Source organism: Octodon degus, unplaced genomic scaffold (genome assembly GCF_000260255.1).
Source record: "Octodon degus isolate 3935 unplaced genomic scaffold, OctDeg1.0 scaffold00160, whole genome shotgun sequence".
In the NCBI taxonomy this organism is placed as follows: domain Eukaryota; kingdom Metazoa; phylum Chordata; class Mammalia; order Rodentia; family Octodontidae; genus Octodon; species Octodon degus.
In genome coordinates, this window is record NW_004524736.1 from 3,530,693 (window position 1) to 3,553,393 (window position 22,701).

The 22,701-nt window shown below is 34.7% G+C and overlaps 1 protein-coding gene across 1 annotated transcript; it reads right to left on the reverse strand.

Annotated features, from left to right (window-relative positions):
- Positions 1–1,476: 1,476 nt before the first annotated feature.
- On the reverse strand, positions 1,477–22,490 carry Znf800 (zinc finger protein 800). Its single transcript, XM_004642711.3, has 5 exons — positions 22,371–22,490; positions 17,368–17,463; positions 7,468–7,611; positions 4,318–6,010; positions 1,477–3,145 (listed from the first exon to the last, which is right to left on the reverse strand). Coding segments are annotated over exons 1-5 (1,995 nt in total). The 5' UTR covers positions 22,432–22,490; the 3' UTR covers positions 1,477–3,144.
- Positions 22,491–22,701: the final 211 nt, after the last annotated feature.

Sequence of the window (22,701 nt, forward strand, 5' to 3'; positions counted from 1 at the left end):
AACAGTGTAGGATGATTTTGTCTAAGAGCACCACCCATTACGCTGCATGTATCTTCAACTGGCTTCAGTAGTCATGCTACTTGAAAAGATCCACAACTTCACAACAAGGCATGATACCACTTATGTCTATTTCCATATATGTATATCACACCACCAATGGAGAAATTCTTTTCTGTATCTATAACTACCTGCCATAGCAAAAGCATGAAACTTTGTTACTGCACCCATGACTGTAAAGCAAACTAAGAACACATCATCAAAAAGCAATATAACCAATATTTCCTTAAAAACATTTTTGAACAATAAAAGCAATCTGTCAACCAAAAAAAAAAAAAAAATAGCTCAGATATACAAAATTAGACTTCAAAATTAAGGCTGATTTACACTTTTTTTTCAAAAGTTTTCCTCCTAAAGGATTAAAGAAGGGAAGAAGAAAATAGAGGCGTCAGCAACAACCACCAAAAACTCAGAATAAGTGCTTGCCTGGCAAGTGCAAGGGCCTGAGTTCAATCCCTGGTTCCACAAAAAAAAAAAAAAAAATTGATTTAACTGAAGGTTCTAATAAAATACTAGTCCGTTGTCAGCCAGAACTTATCCAGGTCTTACTGGCACCACCCAAACTTAGAAATTAAAATGCAAAGCAATACTCATTCCTGTTTGCCCCTCTCTACCACACATTGCAATGGATATTATCTTTAAATAATAAGTTGAATTCTATTGAAAACTTCTTAAACGATCAGGTAAAAACAAAAGTAGACAAACCTTATAGCCTGAGACAGGTATTTATATAAAACAAGCAATTTCTGAAGGCTCCTTATCTATATCATTACTCCTTATTACAACAATAAAGTTATATAAATATTTGTTTATATAGCCTATATGTAAAAAAGCTTCTGGTACAAATTTCTCAGGTCTGTTTTCCTCAAGCCTTAGCCTCTGAAATGACAGTAAAAGTAAAGACAAGACCAGAACTGATAAGGAAGAACTAATACTTTTCAAGTTTTTGTTTGTTCTGTTTCTCTAAAATGGCCCCAGTACAGCCTCTGTTATGTTTGCCACGATCCATTAATTTTGCTATTATGAAATGCTCCCAATCTCTCTAGGCCTTTCTAATTTAGGCAAGTCTTAACACAGTGCAATTCTTTCTGTTCACTCATATGAAATCTTTTGGTCTCTGGAACCCTGGTTTTGTCCTTCTAAAGTCTTGTTCTGAGGCCCAAGAAGTATTAAAGAGGCGACATCCTGTAAATGGTTCTGCAGAAATGGGTGGATAGAGTAACTTCCAGCAACTGGGGTCCCCTCCTCCAATATCAGGCTGTTTTTCTTCCTTCCCTATAACATTTAACAAGAGAAGCAACATGGAAAAAGACGTGAAGGGGTGCAGAAAAGAACTATTTCAAGTTTTTTAGGAGTCCTACTATCTTCTTACTAGTTTTTTGTACCTAAGTCTGGAAAGTCTTTTGGGAATGTCTTGTGTAGAAGAATTACATAAAAGATAACAACTTGAAAAAGTCAAACATACAGGTTTAATAATGTGCAATAATGAAGATGGTTTATAAATGAAACACCACCTACACATTTAGTCCCTAAATATGTTTTTAAATTAAAGAAAAATCATTATTCTATTTCTTAAAAATAAAACTACCGGGATTTAATTCAAGCATCTGCTCAAAATCACTAAGTAAGTTTAAATTTGATAATAAAACATTTTAAGTTTCAACCAATGCACCTTTGTTGAAGCTCATTTAGCTGAAATAACTTTGAGTATGGTTTATTTCCATCACATAGAGTACATTTTTTTCCCAAACAAGAGCATGTACATTCAATATAGAACATTTCCAGCAACAATTACAGTCTTTCTAATTTCCTTTCACAGTATATTTTAGTGCAAAGCACTAAGAAGGGTTAATGTTTTCCTAGCTATAGAAGCATTTTATTATGACCTTGTGGATCGTCACATTCTAAAATTTTATACAAAAAGTAAATAGATAGAAAGGGTCCCTTGTAAGTACAGGTGTGAACCTATACAAAAACATGGTATATTTTCTGCTGTACCTTTTAAATTATAATTTGACACATGACTAAAAAATGAAGTATTCCCTAAAAACTACAAAATATTGATGCACAAAAACCTGCCCAAAATTTCATATAGATGTACTTCTGTTTTTCCTAAAATCTTGATTACAAAAATGGACAAGAATTCATTATTTTCTAAATTTTACAATAGGAATCAAATATATCTAAAGTGGTCATTTAAATTTTTTTCCCCCTTAAGAGAAAAAAAATCAGAGTTTACACCCCATCTTCCTTTTTAACAACATTTAAGGAAATTAGCTAGTTTTATAAGAAGTGGTTGTGCACAGATTGTCTGCATCCATAAAGTATAAGTAGGCTATTTACTGCCTTCGTATTAATATTAGTAAATGTGTGGTTTTAAAAAATTGAAAAATAATGTTGCATCTATCATTAAAGTGCTTTATATAAAATTTAAAGAAAATAGGGAGACGTTTTCTCTCATAAAAACCTCAGATGTTTAGAAACTAAAAATATGACCCATGTATGAAAATGAGCAGTTAATTTTCCTGCATTATGTATTTCAGAATAAAACTTTCAAACATGTAAGTGCTAGAGAACAAGTTAGAAATGGACGTGAAAATGATTACTTAGTAGACTAAATGTTTATACTATGTTGATATTAATTTGTCTTTTGTTCATAGTATACACTCACTCAATCCAAGTGAAAATTTTTCCCAGTAAAGTAAAACAAAACTAAAATCACTATGACACAGTGTAATTTTTGTGAATTAAAAATAGGTATTTTCCTCAGGTTGTTGATCACATTAATCAACAAATAATTTGGGAAACAATATTTGAAACATTTTTGTAAACCAAATATACAAGGTCAAGGTTAGATTATGATACATGTAATACCAGAACTACTTCAAAGTGCTGGGAAATAAGCACACTTTAACAAGTAGCTCATGGTTATTATTTTAGTCAAAAAAGAGCAGTTATAGTTGAAATTTTATGAAAACGTTTTGCTTTTTTCCTCATAGTACCACGTGAAGATGCTTAGTGGTTCTAACCAACTTAGTCTTTCCACAAAAATGAACTCCCAACCTTCTCATATATCACTTGAAGTTATCTGAGGAGAAATGGGAATAAATGAATACTTTTTTAGTTTACCATTAAAACTTGGTCTAAAATTATACAAGTATAAATAACTTCTAAAGGTTGGTTTCATATGAAGTTTTTCATACAAATTAGAAAATGTGTGATAATCAAACCACAATAATATTTAGACTATTCAGCACTCAAACTAAATATTTTGATTTAGAACCTGAATCTGAGACTAAATAATCATTAAACACATTAAAAGCCTTACAACAAGGGAAACAGGTGCTAAAGGTAAACCTTAAAAAATATTTAGAGATTTTCAAAAACAAATATAGGGAGCCTATTCCTTATTTTACAACAAATTTTTAAAATCTACATTTGTTCCAAAACCTTTTTAAAGTAAGATTTTTCTTTCAAAGAGAGATTTTACTTTTCTTGCAAGGTATAACCAACCCCCCCCCCAAAAAAAACTCTACTTAATAACTATGTTGAAGTGATTACCAAAATGGCTTATTAAACAGAAAGGCAAAAATAAGAGTATCTGGATCTAAATAATCATTTTTTTCAATAAATCAAAACTGAAAAGCAGTCACTAACACACTTTCACAAGAATGAAAAAAATCTAAACTTTTGTTTGATCAACTCTCCTTTGCCCTGAAGCACTGTTAGAAGTAAATGCTAATCCTTCTAAATTCAATTTGTCTTTTTCTGAGTGTAGCACTTTAGCCGTCAGATTAATTTTTACAATAATTACAGTGTCTCAAAGATTTTTCCTATAATTATTGCCTTCACAAAAGCCTAATCTATTTAACTTTCCTATAATGCATGAATTAGTAGACTAAGTCACTGAATCAAATTAAACCTGTGCAAAGTTAAACAGAAGATTTCTATTATAAACATAAGCCAAAATAAATGCATATACTTTACATTAAAAGGAAAGTACTGACCCTATGTCATCTACCTAAAACTACACTGCACTATCCTATAGAAGGTAAATTCTGAAGTTAACTTTTGTTCCCAAACCACTAAAGGTCACTGAAGAGGTAAATGCAATATGCACATTACTCTTGCAGTTCTCACTGCCATGAGATACATGGAAGTAAATATGTGTTAAAATGGGACCAACTATAAATTATGGCCAAATGATTTTTTTTTAAGTTCGATGGGGAGAAAAAGCAAAACTCTGTAACTGTTCCTCACCAGACAAGAGCCTTAGATCTTGTACTTCGGCCTTTGGTTTTGTTTCCTTCAGGTGAATTGGAAGCATTTGCCTTATGAGTTTTCTTATGATGTTCAAGATAAGTCTTTTTGGCAAATGCTTTTCCACATTTATTGCATCTGTGAAGAGAAAAGTTTTTTGTGACTTTTACTTCAATACCGACGTCAGCTACCTCATACTTTTTACTAGGAGAATTGGAAGTGCCGTCCTGTTTTGAATCGTTATGTTTTGCTTCGTCCCTTGAAGGGCCTCTTTTAGCCACTTTATTTAGAACAAAATCAATAGGCTTTTTTATAGCTCTGATCTCTAAACTCGCTGTTATTTTCCCAAGATAGCGAGATGACTTTTTATGAACCACAGTTATATGTCGTATCACATCACGTTTCCGACGAGTTTCGTAAGTGCAAAGAGGACACTTGTAGAATTTAACATAAATGTTATTTCCATCTGTGTGCAACTCGATGTGTTTAGTCAAGTTCTGTTTGGAAGTAAACTGACGTTTACAAAGTTTACAGTAAAGTTGCTTAAAGTCAAAGCCGGCTGAAAGTTTTGGTTTCCTGGTTTTTTGCTGGCCACCTGCAGCCGACGGACTAGTTGATTTAGGGCTTTCAGAGTCTTGTTTAAGTTTATTTTTCTGTGCTGCCGGTGTGTTCCTTTTTTCATTTGAATGATTTGTTCCCTTTAATTCATTCTGTGGAGAATGGGTAATGGAAGGGGGTGAAGATTCTACAGAATCTGCTGGTTCAACTTTAACTTTTATTTCTGAACTGTTGGCAGTATTATTAGGGCCTTTCTCTCTTTTAGAGTTTGTTCCAGAAAGAGTTATCTTGTGAACAATTTGCATATGTCTTTTAAGCATTATTTGTGAACTATATTTCCTCTTGCAAAGGAGGCATTTGCATGCAGTTAAATTGTATTCAGCCTTTGAAGACGACTTTTGTTTTCGAGTCTTAAAAGATTTTTTAGGAGAAACAGAATCCAGGAACAAAGGTTGCCCGGGCTTTGTTGCTATATCAGGAGTAATTGAATCCCTCCTTAGTCCTCTATGAACTTCATCAAAATGCCTCCTTACATTCGCTTTTGTAGCAAATGATTTACAACATACTGGACAACTCCTACTTAATGAAACTAGAACATTCTTACTGCGTCCTTTAAAGGATTGGTTTGGATTCTTTCGTGTTTCAATGTACTTTTTTAATTCTTCCATCTTTTTCTTGTGTACTTTTCTAATGTGGCGACGAACACCTCGTCTAGAGTTGAATTCTTTTCTACAAAGACAACATATCAACTGGTGACCAAAATCAGAATTGTCAGAAGTTTCTGGGTCAGGCTGTGATTCCTGAGGCTGTTCATCAGATGCTGGTGCAACTTCATCAGCAACAATCTCAACAGGAGGAGGTTCCACAGTTTCCACCTCTGTGTCTGTAACTGTTACTGTTTTCGACTGTTCAGTGCTAGTTTCCTGTATTTGAACTTCAGTTTGCTCAGGAGTACCACTTGACTCTGTGACTTCAGTAGGATTATCAGTCCTTGAAATGTACTGAAATACTGCATTTTGATTAGTTTCTATGGGTTCTAACTTAATAATATATTCTCGTTTGTCCACACTTGGATATATGGCTTCTAGGAGATCATTTATGGCTTGGCTTTGTTTATCATTTACGTCAGGAAGGTCTGTTAAGAAATAAACAACATTTTAATCTGAAATAACTGGCCTGCTCTCGCCCTCTAATATTTTAAAATGATAAAAACTAATATTAGCTAAACTAAAATTGGCAAAGAATAATTACCAAGAAATACATGAACGTTCTACTAATATTTTTATTAAAAGGTTGAATTTAAAACTAATTTCCTATGGACAATAATTTATACTTCAATGTTAAAAAGAAGTACAGTAATATCAAACAATAGTAGAAAAAGCTTATGGACAAATAAATTTTCATCTCTCTATACCCGTTAGTATACATTAAGCCAGTTTCTTAACAATAAGTAAAGCAGTACTTTGATATTTAGAGTTTGCATTTCATCCTCATGCCAAAAAGTTTAAGGTGAAAAAAATGCATAAAATCCCTAATGTCTGTACAGTATTGGACTGTCAAATAAGTTCTATTATTTTCTAAGTCCAGAGTTAAATCTCAGAATAAGAAATAACCTATTATTAAACTATTTTAAAATAATTTACACTAGTTACTGAAAGCAAGAAAATAATATCATACTACATATTGGTAACACAACATTAAGAATACACTTACAAACAACAACAAAAAAGAATACATTTAACAAAGACTTTTACTCACTAAATGCCTTCATCGCAAACAGCTATTTCTGATCTCAAGTTAGTATTTGATGAAAATGAATTTCAATAATAAATTTTGCTGAGAAAAAAACTGACATTCAAATCAAGAACAGAAAACACTAGTCAGTTTAATAAAAATTTTCTAATGTTCTCTACTATCTCCCCAAAATAAACTAATTTACTCACTCTGCTCTTCACTCCCAACATTCTCAAATACTTAATGGGAATCTAAGTAAGTGATCAATTATATCTAGTAACACGTTATCAAAGATGTAAAAACAAAAACTACCAGAAATTGCTCCCTTCAAAATAGCATCAATATTCTAAATTACAAATATCCAAAATAAAAACTATATGGCTCATGTTAATATTAAAAAATACCCAATATTTTAATACTCATATATCTAACTTCTTAAATGTTATCTAGGGAAATCCAAGTGCAAAACACTGATACGAGGGCTGGTGAGATAGCTCAGTGGACTAAGCACCTGCTCAGGCAAGTGCAGGGACCCGGGTTCAAACCCTGGCATCATATGCCATGCCAGCCCTGCCCTGGGCGCACTGAGCTGGCCAGCGAGACCAGGCATGGTGGCACACATCTGTAAGTAATCCCAGCACTGAGGAAGCTGAAAACAGGAGGATCACTATGAGCCTGAGCTGTGTAGTGAAACCCTGTACCAATACATAAAAAACCCAACAATATAACACTTTTAATTCTACTCTCCATCAACTAAGTAATCCATAACTAGAGATCAATACCATTTTAATGCATATCTATAGCTGCAACAGTGCAGGAAAACAGTAAAATGCATAACAATATGTAAATTTAACTTACTGTCATCCATCTGAAGACTTGGTGGGCAATAGAACTTCTTGTGGGTAATTAAATTTGGTAATCCTCTGAAGAGACTGCGGCATAATTTGCATTCAAAAATTGTATCCACATCTTTCAATAAAATATGCTTAAGTTGCTTGGTTCCTGGGATGGAAAGAAAGGGAAACTCAACACAAAAGATAACTCCAACATGCACTTTTTTTGGTACTAGGAATCAAACTCAGGGCCTTGAACTTGCCAGGCAGGTGCTGCACCACTGAGCTATATCCCCAGCCAAGGCCTTAGCAAGCATTTTTAAACTAGGTAACTAATGATAACAATCCGAAAGTACAGTTATTCTTTGAATACAAAGGCATTGCCAAACGCTACCACAGTGCATTTAAAATCAGGTTATAAACTAAGTTCCAAGCAACATCATACTATAAACTGGAAATCTGGACAGCTAAAATTGATTCCCTTTTCCTACTTCAGTAACCAATCAATTCTTAGGATATCTCAGTGCAGTGGTTCTGACATTTGATTGATTGATACAATAATTTGAGACTAAAGATATATGTAATCCTTCTCTAGAGATTACAACTCAATAGGTCTGGCTGAGCACAAAAATGTTCTAGAATAATTTCCTGCCAAACTGTTTGGCTGGTCTTAACCACCCTTTTCAAATCAGAAAGTGAATAAGTAGTTTTTCAATAGTTTCCTAGTTCATTAGAAGTTCAAGAGTATCACAAGACTGCCTGTGACTCTTCTTTTTAAAATACTTTGTACTGAGTGATAATTCTGAATTTTGATTAGGCCTCTAGAGCACTATCAATTTATTAAAAACCTTCCTCCCTCTGAACTCTTAGCTCACGTCCAACTGTATCTGTATAATTACTAGTTCAATGTCTGTGTTTTCCACTAGACTATAAACTCTCAAAGCAGGCAAGACCAAGCCTATCTTCTTTGTAAGGGTTCAGCTCTAATAGTACTCAACAGAATTTGTTGAAGAAATATTACTTATCTAGGGAATCTAAGCATTCTATTATGACATAAGATCAAAAGGCACAGAAACAATAAATGGCATGATTTGGCACCACCAAATCAACAGAATAAAAATAACCAAGAATAAAATATAGTATCTTCTGTTGCATGACAGGGATTTATCTCAGCAACACAAGCTCGTGTCTGGCAAGTGCAAGGTCCTAAGTTCCATACCTGGATCCAAAAAAAAACCTTTTGTTTTTCCTTTTCAGGTGTTTGCCAAAGGTAAGATGACAAAATTGATCTTCAGAACTGTGTCTTTATTCAAAAAGAAAAAAAAACACTAGTAACAGCATTCACTTAATTTTGTCACTGAATATACTCCGAAAACTTTTGGTTTTGTTTTTGTATTTAGTACAGGGTCTACAGGGACAACAGGGTCTCACTCCATAGATCGGACTCCTAGTAATGCACCTATGTTCAGCACCCCAAAAGCTGGGATTACAAGTGCGCACCTCTATGCCCAGCCAACACCATGGGCCCAGTGTGCCCCAGGGGCAGGACAAGCACAACAGGATCCCCAGTCCCTGCTAAGCAGGTGCTTTAATCGGCTGGGGTATTTGACTGGCCCTTGAAAAACTATTCTTAAAGGACCAGGCGGAATAGCTCAGCCGATTAAAGCATCTGCAAGAAGGAGCAGAAGCAAGGGCCAAGGGTTCCATCCCCTGGGGCCTGCTGTGCCAGCCCCACCCCCAGGGCCCGATGAGACTGCAATTGAGACTGGGTGTGGTGGCACATGCCTGTAATCCCAGCACTTGGGAGGCTGTAAACAGGTGGATCACTACAAGTACAATCTAGTAGTGAGACCCTGAACACCCTGTAGACCAAGTACAATCTAGTAGTGAGACCCTGAACACCCTGTAGACCATTCCCCAAAATACAAACAAAAAAAAACTACTCTTAGGACCATGGAGGCACAAAGTATTCTGCCATTCAACTCTACCTATTAAGCTCTAGGGCTACAAAAGAGTATAAACTACCATAAGCAGAATATTTTGGGGGAAGGGTCTATAAAACATGTTTCTGAGGTCAATCTTTTGTAATATATTTACTTTTAACTTTTGGAGTATATTTTATCATCCTTTTTAATTTTTATTTTATTTATTTGATACAGGGTCTCGCTAATCAGTTCAGACTTGTAGTGATCCTCCTGTCTCACCCTCTCCAGCACTGTGATTACAGGTATGTGCCATCATGTCCAATTTTGGGGCCAGCACAGCATGCAGTACCAGGGATCAAACTTGGGTCTTTGTGCTTGCAAGCAGGGGCTTAGACTGCTGAGCTATCACTCAGCCTTATTATTCTTTCCAAGGTAAGTCAGTCCTAAAATTCTACTGGAAAAAAAAGACTGATTATCAGGTTATCATAATATTATGAAGTCCTTAAAGACTTCAAAATCTTGCATTACTTAGTTGTATGACTGTAAAAAGAACTACAGAAACTTTGGACTCTGGTTTAGTACTTGTAACAAATCAAACTATCTTGAAGAATTATGAAAGAAAATTATGCAACTGAGTTTCCACTAGAAAAGATACACATACACACACACACACAAATAATGAATTACTGCCATTGCCCACATCCAAATCTTTATTTCACTAGATACTACTGCCTATTATCTTTACTCTGAAAACTTAAATTTAAACGATGAGAAAAATACTTTACATTCAGTGATATCTCGTATATAAAAGTAAACAAACTCCTGTATCTTCCTCTAATCCACTTTACATTACAACATATCTAAACAATAAACAGCTAAGTATTATTTCACAGTTAACCTCATAAATGATTAACAAACTGTGAGAAGTAGACTGAGGATAGAAGTATTTCAGTTAAGCCTCTCTAATTGATCCTATAGGGAGTATAGTTGAGTAGATTATTAGTGGTAAGAAAAAAAAATGTTTGCACATTGAGTCTAAGATTAAATACTTGGTAAGTCCATACTAGAGGCTCAACTCTGCCTTCAAAGACAGTAAGAAAAAAATTAAAGAAAATATAGAAATCTGTTTAACCTAAAAATTCAACTGAGTGAGGCATGTGGTCACACACCAGTAAGCCCAGCTACTAGAGAAGCCTGAGGCAGGAGAATCACCGGTTCAAGGTTAGCATGATCAACTTTGCCAGACTCTGTCTCAAAATAAAATAAAACAAATTTTTAAAAGGACTGGGAATACAGCTAAGTGGGAAAATGTTGGTCTAGCATACACAAATCCTTGAGTTCAAGTCCCACTACTTGAAAAAAATTTCAACTAAAGTTTTAAATGCAAGGTATATAGTAGCAGTCTAAAAGCATAAAAAGAATCAGCCTATAAACATATATACATAAAAAGATGTTCAGGTATAAAAATGTAAGATAAAATCCATAAATTAAACATATATATTGTCTACCAGCCTCTCTCAATTATATTATCAATTTATTTATTTATTTTATTCCCAATAGATGTACAGCGCAGGAGACAGAAATTTATTCTAAATGAACATTTAAAAAGTTATTTGCCTTTAACTTGACTAATCGAGCTTAGCTATCAATCACAAATACTAACCCCAAACAGTTGACCCAAATTTATCACATTTCTTTCAAGTTTGCACATAGGACAAATGTCCTCTCTCCCTTCACTTTACAGCCTTTCACCTGTGCTCTTCTGACTATACATTTTCCTGCTTCACTAGTTTGGCTCACTGCTAGAAGATCCCAGGTTAGATGTCATTCTTGAAAGAAGCCTTCTCTGACAGCTCCTGTTTGTTATGAACTCTTCACCTACAGTCCCACTGCAACCTATATATCCACATCAGCTTTGCACTATCTTACAATCAATTATTTCTGTTCCCACTAAACAAGAAGATCTAAAACAATAGAAAAGATATCTTTGTTGCTCACCATTGTATTCCTAGACCTTGGGAAAATGCCTGATTAACATTTGTCAAACAACCTTTTGGAGAGCTCTATCTTCAAAAATACTTTGTTCTTTTTTAAATCTACTCAAAGTTGACTGGAAAGTCTAAAAAAGGGACATTAAAAGTTTTCTCATTTCTAAGTATTTCACAAAAGAGAAAAATGTATCTCATTTCATAATGAGAGAGACTAAAAGTTTTTCCCTAAATTAGCCTCAAATACCATTTCATCTTTTTTTTTTTTTTTTTTAATTTTATGTATTTTGGTACAGGGTCTCCCCACGCAGCTCAGACTAGTAGTGATCCTCCTGTTTTCAGCCTCCCCAGCACTGGAATTACAGGCATGCCCCACCACGCCCAGGGACAGGGACAGTATGGCACATGCCAGGGATCCAACCCCAGTGCCTGCACTTACCTAAGCAGGCATGTAGTCCACTGAGCTGTCTGGCTGGCCTTCTCAGTAATGATTTCAGATGCTATGTTTTTCCCATGGGGACACATTGGTTTTGTTTCAGCTACCATTTTCTTATTCCTTTGCTCACCTACAAATACTTACATAGGGCCAACCACTCCTCTACCGATGGCTAAAATTGCTGGTGACCTTGTAACAATAGACATGGTCATCTAACAGCAAAAGCAGTGAACCACGTAATTCCTTTTCATACATTTCTTTCTTGCCTTAGTGTTTTGTTTTTGCTTTTGTCTTTGATTTTTAAATTATCCTTGAAGTCACTAGTTACCCACTTACTGAAAGATCATCAAGCAGGATCTTTAAAATAAAACAGTTAAGGCTTTCAATGATGTACTACTGTCACATACCGGTAACATAAATTTAAAAATAAATTTAAAAATACAATAAAATTACTTGGTGAATCTTTTAGTTTATTCTAATGAACAATTATTGAGCACTTATTAAATGCTAAATAGAATGTTACTCATTGGAAATATGAAATTTAAGGATGCATGGTCTATGTCTCTTAGAAATTCATACACTAATGTAAAAAGCTGCTTCCCTAGAAACACAGGCCCAGAGAACATGCTCTGAAGATAAATAGCCGATTAATAAACTACACAATGCTACTTTTTTCTTTATTTAACTAAAAAAAGATTAGTTTTGAATTTTCAATAATTTCTATGTAACAACCCAACAATATTCCCATTGTAGAATATGGCGTTCTCCTGTATATCTCCTATAAACCATACTTTTCTTGTAAGCTTTTATCTGAAGAGTCAGGATTGAAGTATCACCATTCAGTCACAGCTTGTAGTAATTAAAAGTTGCTTCAAGCAGAAATTAAGTAAATAAAATAAAAACACTGATAAGAAGTTAAATGACCAAAACTAGGAAGATAATTACAATAGCAAACTTCACGCAAAATTTAATTCTTACTTTTTACTACCATCCCGCAGAAGTTACAATTTATTCCTCCCTGGGTCAAAAACAATGAGATTATTTGTACATAGTACTCTAGTACATTTATATATAAACTTTTTCTGTAGTGTTACATATTATTTGTCTTCAGAACACACATTCTAAGAATTTTTTGAAAAATCAACTTTGTTCATATCAAAGATTCATTCTGAATACTGGACAAAACAATTATCCTTCTTCCCTCTTCCAATTTTTCTGTTTCTAACCTTAAAGTATTCCACAACCCATTTGCCTCTACCACATAACTAAGAGATTAAGAATGAATATCAAATTAAAATCAATTTAATAAGTAACTAAAAGATACTAAGTAAATGGCTAAACATAGTACACATCTTATCTATTTAAAATTTTGTGTTGTTGGAAGAGAGATATAAAGAAGAACAAAGATAAATGAGGTGTTAGAAGACAAGAAAAAGTGAAGACATCAAATGAAGAGATGTGATCCTAGACATACTAACAGGCAGGACAAAACTCTGCAAAGGAGAGCTAGAAGCCAGAAGTTTAAAGCAAACAGTAGGTTTTATATCAGCCAACCATCAAAGATTTCAGGCTAGAAAATGTGCAGATACAAAACAGCCTTTCATGTACTTCTCTGGCTCGATGTACAAAAATAATCAAATCTACTGTCAATAAAACTGGTACACAAGAGTATGCTATCATCTACCATTTATACTGAGAAGAAAATGAGGAATATATTTGTACATGAATAAAAGGACCCTAAAAGATAACACATCAACCACGTAGGAATAATTGCCTTAGCAAAGAAGAACTGGGGAACAGAAAAGACTTTTTTTTTCCTTTGTATTTTAAGGAAGGGTCTACAGGGTGTTCAGGGTCTCACTACTAGATCAGACTCCTAGTGATTCTCCTGTTTACAACCTCCGAAGTGCTGGGATTACAGGCAAGCACCACCACGCCCAGTCTCAACTGCAGTCTTCAGCGAGCTGTGGGGGTGGAGCCAGCACAAGGGGCCTAGGATTGAATCTGAGGCCCCTGTGCCTGCTTGCACTGAGCTATTTGGCCAACGCAAGACTTACTTTTTTGTTCTATATCCTTTCATACTTGATTATTTTTTAACCCAAAGGCACATATTAATTGTTCCAAAAGAAAAATCTATTTAAATTAATTTATTAATCAATCAGTCAGAAAAAAAAAAGGTATCAAACGTGAAGAATCGGTAATTCAAAGCCAGACAAAAGGTCCAAAGCAAAAGTAAAAGCAAGACAGTAAGTTAAAACTGCCCAGGTAATCAATATAACACACATGGTACCGGTGGACTTTAAAAATAGTCAACTCTCTGGGCCTGGTGCCACACATTTATAGGCCCAGCACTCTGGGAGGCTGAGGGAGAAAGATCACAAGTTCAAGCCCAGCCTGAGAAACTTAGCAACTTAAGTAGACCCTGTCTCAAAATTTAAAATAAGAAGATAGAAGGGAGATAGAGATGTAGTTCAATGCAAAGGTCCCGAGTTCAATCCCCATTATCACACACATACAAAAATGGTGAAAAAAAAAAAAAAAAATTCCTTCCTCACACAGAAACCTTTTACTAACGTCCAGCTTAGGCACGAACTAATACCAGCTCATGGACAGCCCCACATAGGCAGAAGGTAACACGCTCAGAGATGACACCATAGCTGAAGACAACTATCTGACCTTGACAATAAAAGCAGATACCCTAACATAGTAGTACTGTCCAAACTGACTTAGCTTCTGTTAGGTTAACAAGAACAGAAGCACAAGCTTCAGAGTTCTTCAAATATATGTCAAAGATATGTCAAAAGATATGCAGCACCACCAGGATTGTTCTTTAAATGCAATATGTCTGACCTAGTTGTAATGGGAAGAGCCTAGAAAACAATGACTCACTGGGTATGCTCTAGAATAGAATGGGACAGGGATGAACTCACTGTCTCCCCTGTCGAAGGTATCTTAGTCCCAAAGTCATGGGACCTAAACTTCTATTCCATCCTCTCAAGGTTTTAGTTGGTCTTGATTTAAATTTTTTTGTACTAAAGAGCTACTACATAAGTATCTTGAAGAAATTAAATTTCTTATTTATGAGCATAATAATGAAATAAAATGTTTTTAAATAGAAAATTAGTTTCATTATACCATGAAGCATATATCTGAATTACCTCTTAATTTGATACTTCAGAGAATTATAGTATTTTAAGAATTTGCCTCAAAAGGCTGGGGACATTTTAAAAAGAACACATTTCATAAAAACAAAAATGGCTAGGGAATTATACCATTTCAGATTACCCACTTCAGTCCCTATTCTTTTTTAACACATTGCATACATCCTTCCTAGTGGTTAATTGCTCTACAAGATGCGGACATGATATCCTATTTACAAACATCATTAGAACAAATCACTCTATTCATTAAGAAAATGTAACTATATATCTAACCTAACCACTTTGAATACACAGATACAAAATGGACATTCATCTGTATACCCTTTTCTTGTTAAGTTCTGTTATTTGAATATTACAGGTGTGTAAACTCAGCAAAATATTCTAAAAGAGTCCAGTAGCCCATAATAGTATTGGGTCTTCCACTTGACTGGCAATGTCAGAAATTGTTGACCTGAGTCCCCTACAGCTCAACATAACAGCATGGCTTTACTTCTTATATTTCGTTTTTATACTTTTCTACTGGATGGTTAAGACCAAAGTAAAGCAGGACATATGCAACAAGAGTTGTAGCTTTTGGGTCTGATAAGGTCAGTAAAATCCCCTCAGGATTTATCCTGAGATCCTGTACCTCAGATTGTAGATCCTTTGTCAGTGTCAGCCATGTGGATGAGTCACGGCCATTGCTTGGCCAGTGTGCTCTCTGTGAAAGCCTGAGAGAATGTTTTCTCTCCATGTGACTTTCCTTAGGCACACTCTACATCATCAATCACTCTACTCTTCGGCCCCATAATCTGCTTGATCAGAGAATTTGGGACACTACCGAGTTACATGACATTACAGTACAAGTTCTCATATGTCCTGAGTCTTAATTGACCATGGAAGGATAGGACCAAAATGCTGGCTTTCCTTGCGGCCCTCCTTTTCTCTAATTTTGGCCTGCAAACTTAGGCTGTTAACCATCCAGAAGACAAGCTTGTTGTTATTATCGAACAAATTAGGCTGTTAAGCTTAACCTCACTATCTGTCTAAATCTCAAACATCTTAGGCATAACATGGAACAGGTATTTTTCATCAAGTATTGATATGTTGAACTTTAAGTCCCTACTCAGCCCCTATTCTTTAGCTTACATTATAAAGAGATAGCAAATTCAAAAAATAATACAATAAAAAAATTACATCATTAAATATTTACAAGGACAAAAATGTGTCTTCCAAAATAAAGAAACACAAATTTTAACTGTCCAAAAAGTATTCTTACCAGGTAATGCAATTTATGAATTAACCAACTTTAAATTCTTAATCAAATAACTACAATACATTGAGGCAGCATGAAATAACTTTATTAATTCCAAATTATGAACTTAAAGAAACCTATGTCCAAGAAGTACTACTAAATAGAAAAGTTTCATAGAGAACAAAAGAACTTTTATGTCTATTTTAAAAGTACTTAAAACAATTATTTGTCCTGAAGTCTTAGTGATCCTCCTGTTTTCAGCCTCTCCAGTGTTGGGATTATAAGCGTACACCACCACACCCAGTCTCAGTAGCAGTGCAGTATGTGGTACCAGGGATCAAAACCTGGTCCCTGCACTTGCCTAACCAGGCACTTAGTCCTCTAATCATTAAGATAGTTTGCTTTAAAATAATGACTATTCTAATTCTTTATGTATCTTTAGTTAGGAATCTTTTAGTTGTGTTATTTGCTTATTCACATTTGACAGAATAGTCTGCAATGTCAGTGAAGCCTAATCCTTAACAGGGGACAAGGGGATCGGATCACAGGAGTCACAGCAGTCTAGGACCTTACTGATAACACAACAGTTCCACCAGTTCTCAATCATTTACATAAAGTGAATAATGCCTAAAGTATTAGGTTGAAACTGAAAGTATGTATCAGTTCCTAAGCTAGTGGAAATAAAAGGTAAACAAATGTATCTGGAACTATCAGGGTTCAATTGTCTTTTTTCTATCCTTTGCTCTATTAAAGATGGAAGTTTGGCAGAAAATGAACTACCTAAACAATGATGGTAACTGATCTAAAATGACATCTCAAACATTCTGAGGAAATAATCTACTAAACCAAAGTGTTTAAAGACCTAGAATAATTTACTAGCTTTTATAAGCTTGCAGAATAACAAAAGGCAACAAAGGATCTTTAAGAGGAAGAAACACTCTACCAGCAAATGTAGCACATAACATATTGTTATACTCAACAAATTCTTTAAACAGTATACAGTATCAAAACAGAATTTCCAGACCAAATCAATATATATACTGCCTAAAACTAAGACAAAAAGTATTCTATAAAGAAAACAAATGTCCACATTTTGATTTATTTTTAATTATATCTAAGGACTTATAAATTATTTTTTGATACTATGTAGAGATTGAAAATGTATCCTAAAACATTCATACCTGATCGAAAGCACTCAATTATTTGTTGAATACCAGATTTGGATGTCTGTAGTGGTTGCTGTAACAAAGGAGGATCTCCAGGCTCCAGGATATAAACTACATGGAAGACAAATACCCATCCCAAACCCCACAAGAAAGGGTTAAATTATTTACTATTGAAGCAAAACAATGGTTTACTACAATTATGTTAATAACAATCACATTTACATGTACTTACATGTGTAAAATTTACCATCATCTTTTACAGGCGAGATAAAATAGCAGAGGGAGAAACTAAAATGATTATCAATTAAAAGCTATACTCAAGGCTAGGTATCAGTTTTAAACGTGAAGACTTTATTTCAATATCATTTAGTACAAATATTTTATGTTTGCCTTTTTACTCTTCTTAAAGAGGAACCATTCAATGTATTTAATAAAAATGCTAAAGCAGTATGGCCTAGCCACACCTAATTAATGATTTCAAAAAGGCTATCAGGAGCAGCTCTCTGGACAACTAAACAAGCAAAATTCAAAACTTACTGCCTCAGCAAGTAACTGGACAAGTTCACAATGATCCTTGTATGAAAATTTTCACTGAAGTCTCCAGCAGGGTGTACAATTAAGAGACATATCACACAACTTAAAAGTCTCTTGATGAGGACCGGACTATAACTATGAAATAGCCATAGAGCAGAAGCTCTCACAATTCTCAGAAAGCATGAGCTAGATCTATAGGGTCTGACAAGTGAAGATAGCAATAACTGCTAAGCAGTAAAAACAGGTCATTGAATATGGTCCTATTTACATTAATACTATTTACACAGATATAGAAATGCATTAAGTTTAGTGTAAATTTTTGTGTATGAATAAACAGAAAAGCAGTTTTGGAGGGATATCAAAAAATTCAGCAAAAGTTCTGTCAGCTTATTTATAGGGATGTTCACCTGCTACTTCACTATTACTTTAGAACCTGGAGGGAAAAAAAAAAACTCATGTTTTTAAAAATAAAAATATTTCCATTTTCAAAAATGAAATTGTTTATTTATAGGGGTTTGTATTACTCCTACTTTCCAAAATTCTCAGATCAACAGTATAGACATATAGATTATATTAATATGAACATAATGAGATTATGTTAATATGAAACAAAGTAGCTGAAAACTAGGCTTTTCCATCAGTTGTCAGAGAGTGGGTGTAGGAGAGAAAAACTGGCCATTTTAATTCTCTCTTTTTTGAACGTGCTAACCATCATAATCCAGGATATCCACTTGGTGTGAGGAGATAAAGGTTACTTCAATAATGTGTTCTACTACTGCTTCAGGGCTCAGGCTTGGGTGGCAATTAGATTCTGAGAAAGTAACTGGTGCTTGCTATGCACGTATACAGATCCAGCCTTAGAATCACCTTTCTCCTTACACATATAAGAGGAACTGTATCTCAGGATATTTCATAAGCGAAATTTTCCCAATTTTAAAAAACACTTCAGAAGTATTTTAAATGAATTTAAAACATACAGGAAACTCATTTTGAGAACATCTGGTACTGGCAATAATAACAATGATGAACAGAGGAATTCAGATCTTGGACTGCTTGCATTTAAATTCTTCCTCTGCCATTTACCAGGCACAACTAGGAAAAATAAAACTTTATTTTCTCTTCTCTAAAACAGAAGTAATAAACATACCTAAGTCAAAGGATTATATGAGGTTAAATGAGATAATTCAAAAAAATGATTATATACCAGAAGCTAGCATACAACAAGCACTCAATAAACTATTGTTATCATCACCATCACTACCTTGTACAAATTAGCTACTTTTTTGATACCAAAAACGGAAAACTCTTTTTATGAAATCTAAATTCAACCTCTCAGAGAAATAAGTTTATAAACAGACTGACAGAACTAACTGAATTACATGAATTGTCTGAATTAAATGGATGTTTCACTATACATTATAGAAATTGATAACTTTATGAAAATAATTATTTAAAAAGGTGAAAAGCCACACACCAGGAAAAAATAATCACTTTGAGGTCTGGTTCTACAAATAGCAAGAATTCTACAACTGGAGAATGACAAACTCCACGGAAATGAGTAAGGGAGAAACTTTAAATCACCTTAGAGTCCCATTTCCTCAGGTCAGTACAAAATATGCTTCAGAGAACTCTTCATAACATGCCAACTTCTACTTCCACAAAAAAGTCTGATTTTAAAGCCTGAACAGTTTCTTAGCCATTGTTCTCAGAACACTGTTACCACCCAATCTTATTCATGACCTGAGGCACTTATAATTTCATTTTCCCATTCAAACATAAGCCCAGGACTAACTTAACTCTACCTGGAAACATTTGCTTGACATACACCATCTATGTAATTCCAATGTAAAAGAAAAAAACTTCATTTGAAAACAGTAACCAATTTTAGAAACCTTTCTATATTAATATTTCACATAATTTCCTCTTACATATCCTAGTATGCCACTTCAAACTAAATTCTTTCATGTCATAACCATTAAAAAAAAAAAAGTAAGCTCTTCTAATCAAAAAACTTCTAATCAATAAACTGTCCTAATGGCTTTCCTTTTACATCCTACCAAGGAACACAGTTCCCAGAATAACATCCACTTTTGTAAACAATCTCTCCTACTTTAAAGCTAGTTCCTTAAAGATATTCTAATTACAATGTCTAGAACTTGCTTACAAATAATGTGGGTAAGAATTTGTAAAGTAGAGGAAAAAATTATGGGGGAATTATGTCTGTGTACCAGTTACTGATAGAGTTGTATGGTGGCTACATCAGACTCATTGTACCATTCTATTTTGAAAACTTCCATTTAAGAAAAGTCAGAAGATGATTAACAAAAATACTTTATATACATCAATAGGCTCACTACAAATTCATCAATCCCTTTAAGAAACATGGTCTCCTCAGGAATAATGCTCATCTGAGAACCCACTCGTGCTTAATTGCCCAAATGAGAACAAACCAATTAGGATAGTCCACTAAAGAATTTCTCAAGCCAGGTGTGGTGGTACACACTTGTAAATCCAGAGATGGAAGATGGAAGACTTCAAATTCAAGCAAATCCTGGAGAATCTAGCAATGTATCAAAACCCTGTTTTAAACTAAAAAATGAGGGGAGCAGGGCTGTTGCTCACTTCCAAGATCCTGAGTTCAATCCTCAGTACTGCCAAACAGAAAAACAAATCTCAAACATGTCATCTTCTTGCCCCATCTGAGAACAGCCATAGCTGTTTCAGGGGAAAGTACTTGCTAAGTGGGAGGATGTTTCCAGGACCAAACAGTGACAGTGAATTAACTGCCCTACAAATTAACCAACTTCAAGCTTTCCACTAAATTAAATCATTAGATGGCATTTAATTCTAAGCTAAGAAAACAAATGAGCTAAGAAAACAGTAATCATGTTTAATCTGCTAAACTGAAAATAAACCTACACAGAAATAGTGTCTGGTAAGAGAAAGATGAAAATTTTAAATCAATGCAATTTTTCTGATTTCTTGTTAAAAAAACACCTGAGTTCCAATTCACATTAAAAAGTTTCAGAAAATTTCTTTAAAAGACAGAAGTGTCTACAACTTTAATTATCAGAATATAACTAAGTAAGGCTTGTTCACAAATTCTTGTGTAAGAACCTTATGTGTTGTTCACCATTTATGTTTACATTGTCTTTGACAGCATATTGCATTTAATAGGTGTGCAGTAATTAAAGAAATGAGCAAGCAAATGATCTTCCTAAATAAGATTAATTTTATTAATTCAACTCAAATGACTTGAAATAGTGTCAGAAAAGAAAACATAGAATAAAAAATTAGTGGAACCCATTTATAAAAGGTATTCACATCTTTATACTTCAAAATTCACAAACTCCACACAATTCTAAAACATAAGAAATCTGCAGCATAAAAGGATAGTAAAAGACAAGTCAAGAAGCAATTGATTAGAAACCAGATGGATGCCAGTTTTTATTACAGGTTACTCCTGACCCCAACAAAGTAGAATATAAATAAAGCTGTAGTACTAACTTGATTTTCATATGTAGCAAAGTTTTCTGAAAATGGAAGTTATCCCCCTCCTTTGACCTTGCCATTTTCCCCATTAATCAGAAAATTACTTCAAATTAACTCTTGTGATAAAATCCAAGTGGTTAAGTGTGGTTAATACATTCCAACAAAAAGCATAAATACTACAAATCCCAGTAACTTTTAGAAGAGGAAAAAAAAAAAAAAAACATAGATAAATACCTGCCTTTGACCTGGACTAGAAGTCTTAACTTGTCTTAGTCAAAGTCTATATTCAATGATTCCTTTATAAGCTGTACCTCCAAATGTCATAAAGCACATCAAAGTTCTAAGCAGAAAAAATATCAATAGCTTATATATTGCATCTATCAAAGTTTGCTAATATGCATGACTCCAAAAAAACCTTTGTTTTCATAAATTCAACCAGAAAATTTCCACTAAATAAAACATAAAAATACCTTTGTGTTTTATCTAATAGGATTTCTTTTATTCTGCTATAGAAACTCTGTCCAAGAAAAATTTTAAAGATTTAACAATTAACAAAACTACTCTGAATGAGTTCAATCAATCATTTTTTGGTATTCAATACTATTCTGATTTTAAAAATGCACATGTGACACTTTAAAATGAAACAATTTTCACTAACATGTATGCTAGTATTCCAAATTCTCATTTTAAACACAGAGCATAGGGGTGTATGTATACACTGCAGTCTGTCTTGGAAGAAGGAAAAAGACTAACTGGTCTTGTGGAAATGACCGAAGGTGACACCTGCAGTAGTTTCTTTAAAGGAATCAAGCCTAAGGAGACCTCCTGTTTGTACAAGCTTTTAGCTTCCTAAGTGGTTTTATGCTGGGGAAAATTACAGACTGCTTTAGTTAGTAAGGACTTCTTGGGCAGGAGGAGAAGAAATGCAGAAGGCACCACAGGGCAGTGGCTCTGATGGAGGACCCAAGTCCGGGGGAAGAAAAGGGGCTTACCTGGTTCACAGCATCCGTGATGATGGTGGTCCGTCTGACAGTATTTGTCCCTTAAAGGCATTTTCAGTGGGTGCGACCTACTTTCCTTTCACTGTAAGAAGCTCCTCATCGCGGCTTGGCTGTGGGAAGAAGCAAAGACGCGTCAGACCCCTGAACTTCCTGGGGGGCTCTGGCTGCAATTTCCAATCCGCGGCCCTCGCGCGCTCCGCCCGGCCCGCGCCTTCCCTCGCAGAGCCGAGAGGCGCACGGAGCCGCCCGCAGCCCCAACGCCCCGCACAGGTTCCCCGCGCTACCCGGAAACGCAGCCCGGCGCGCGCGGCGCAGGGCGAAG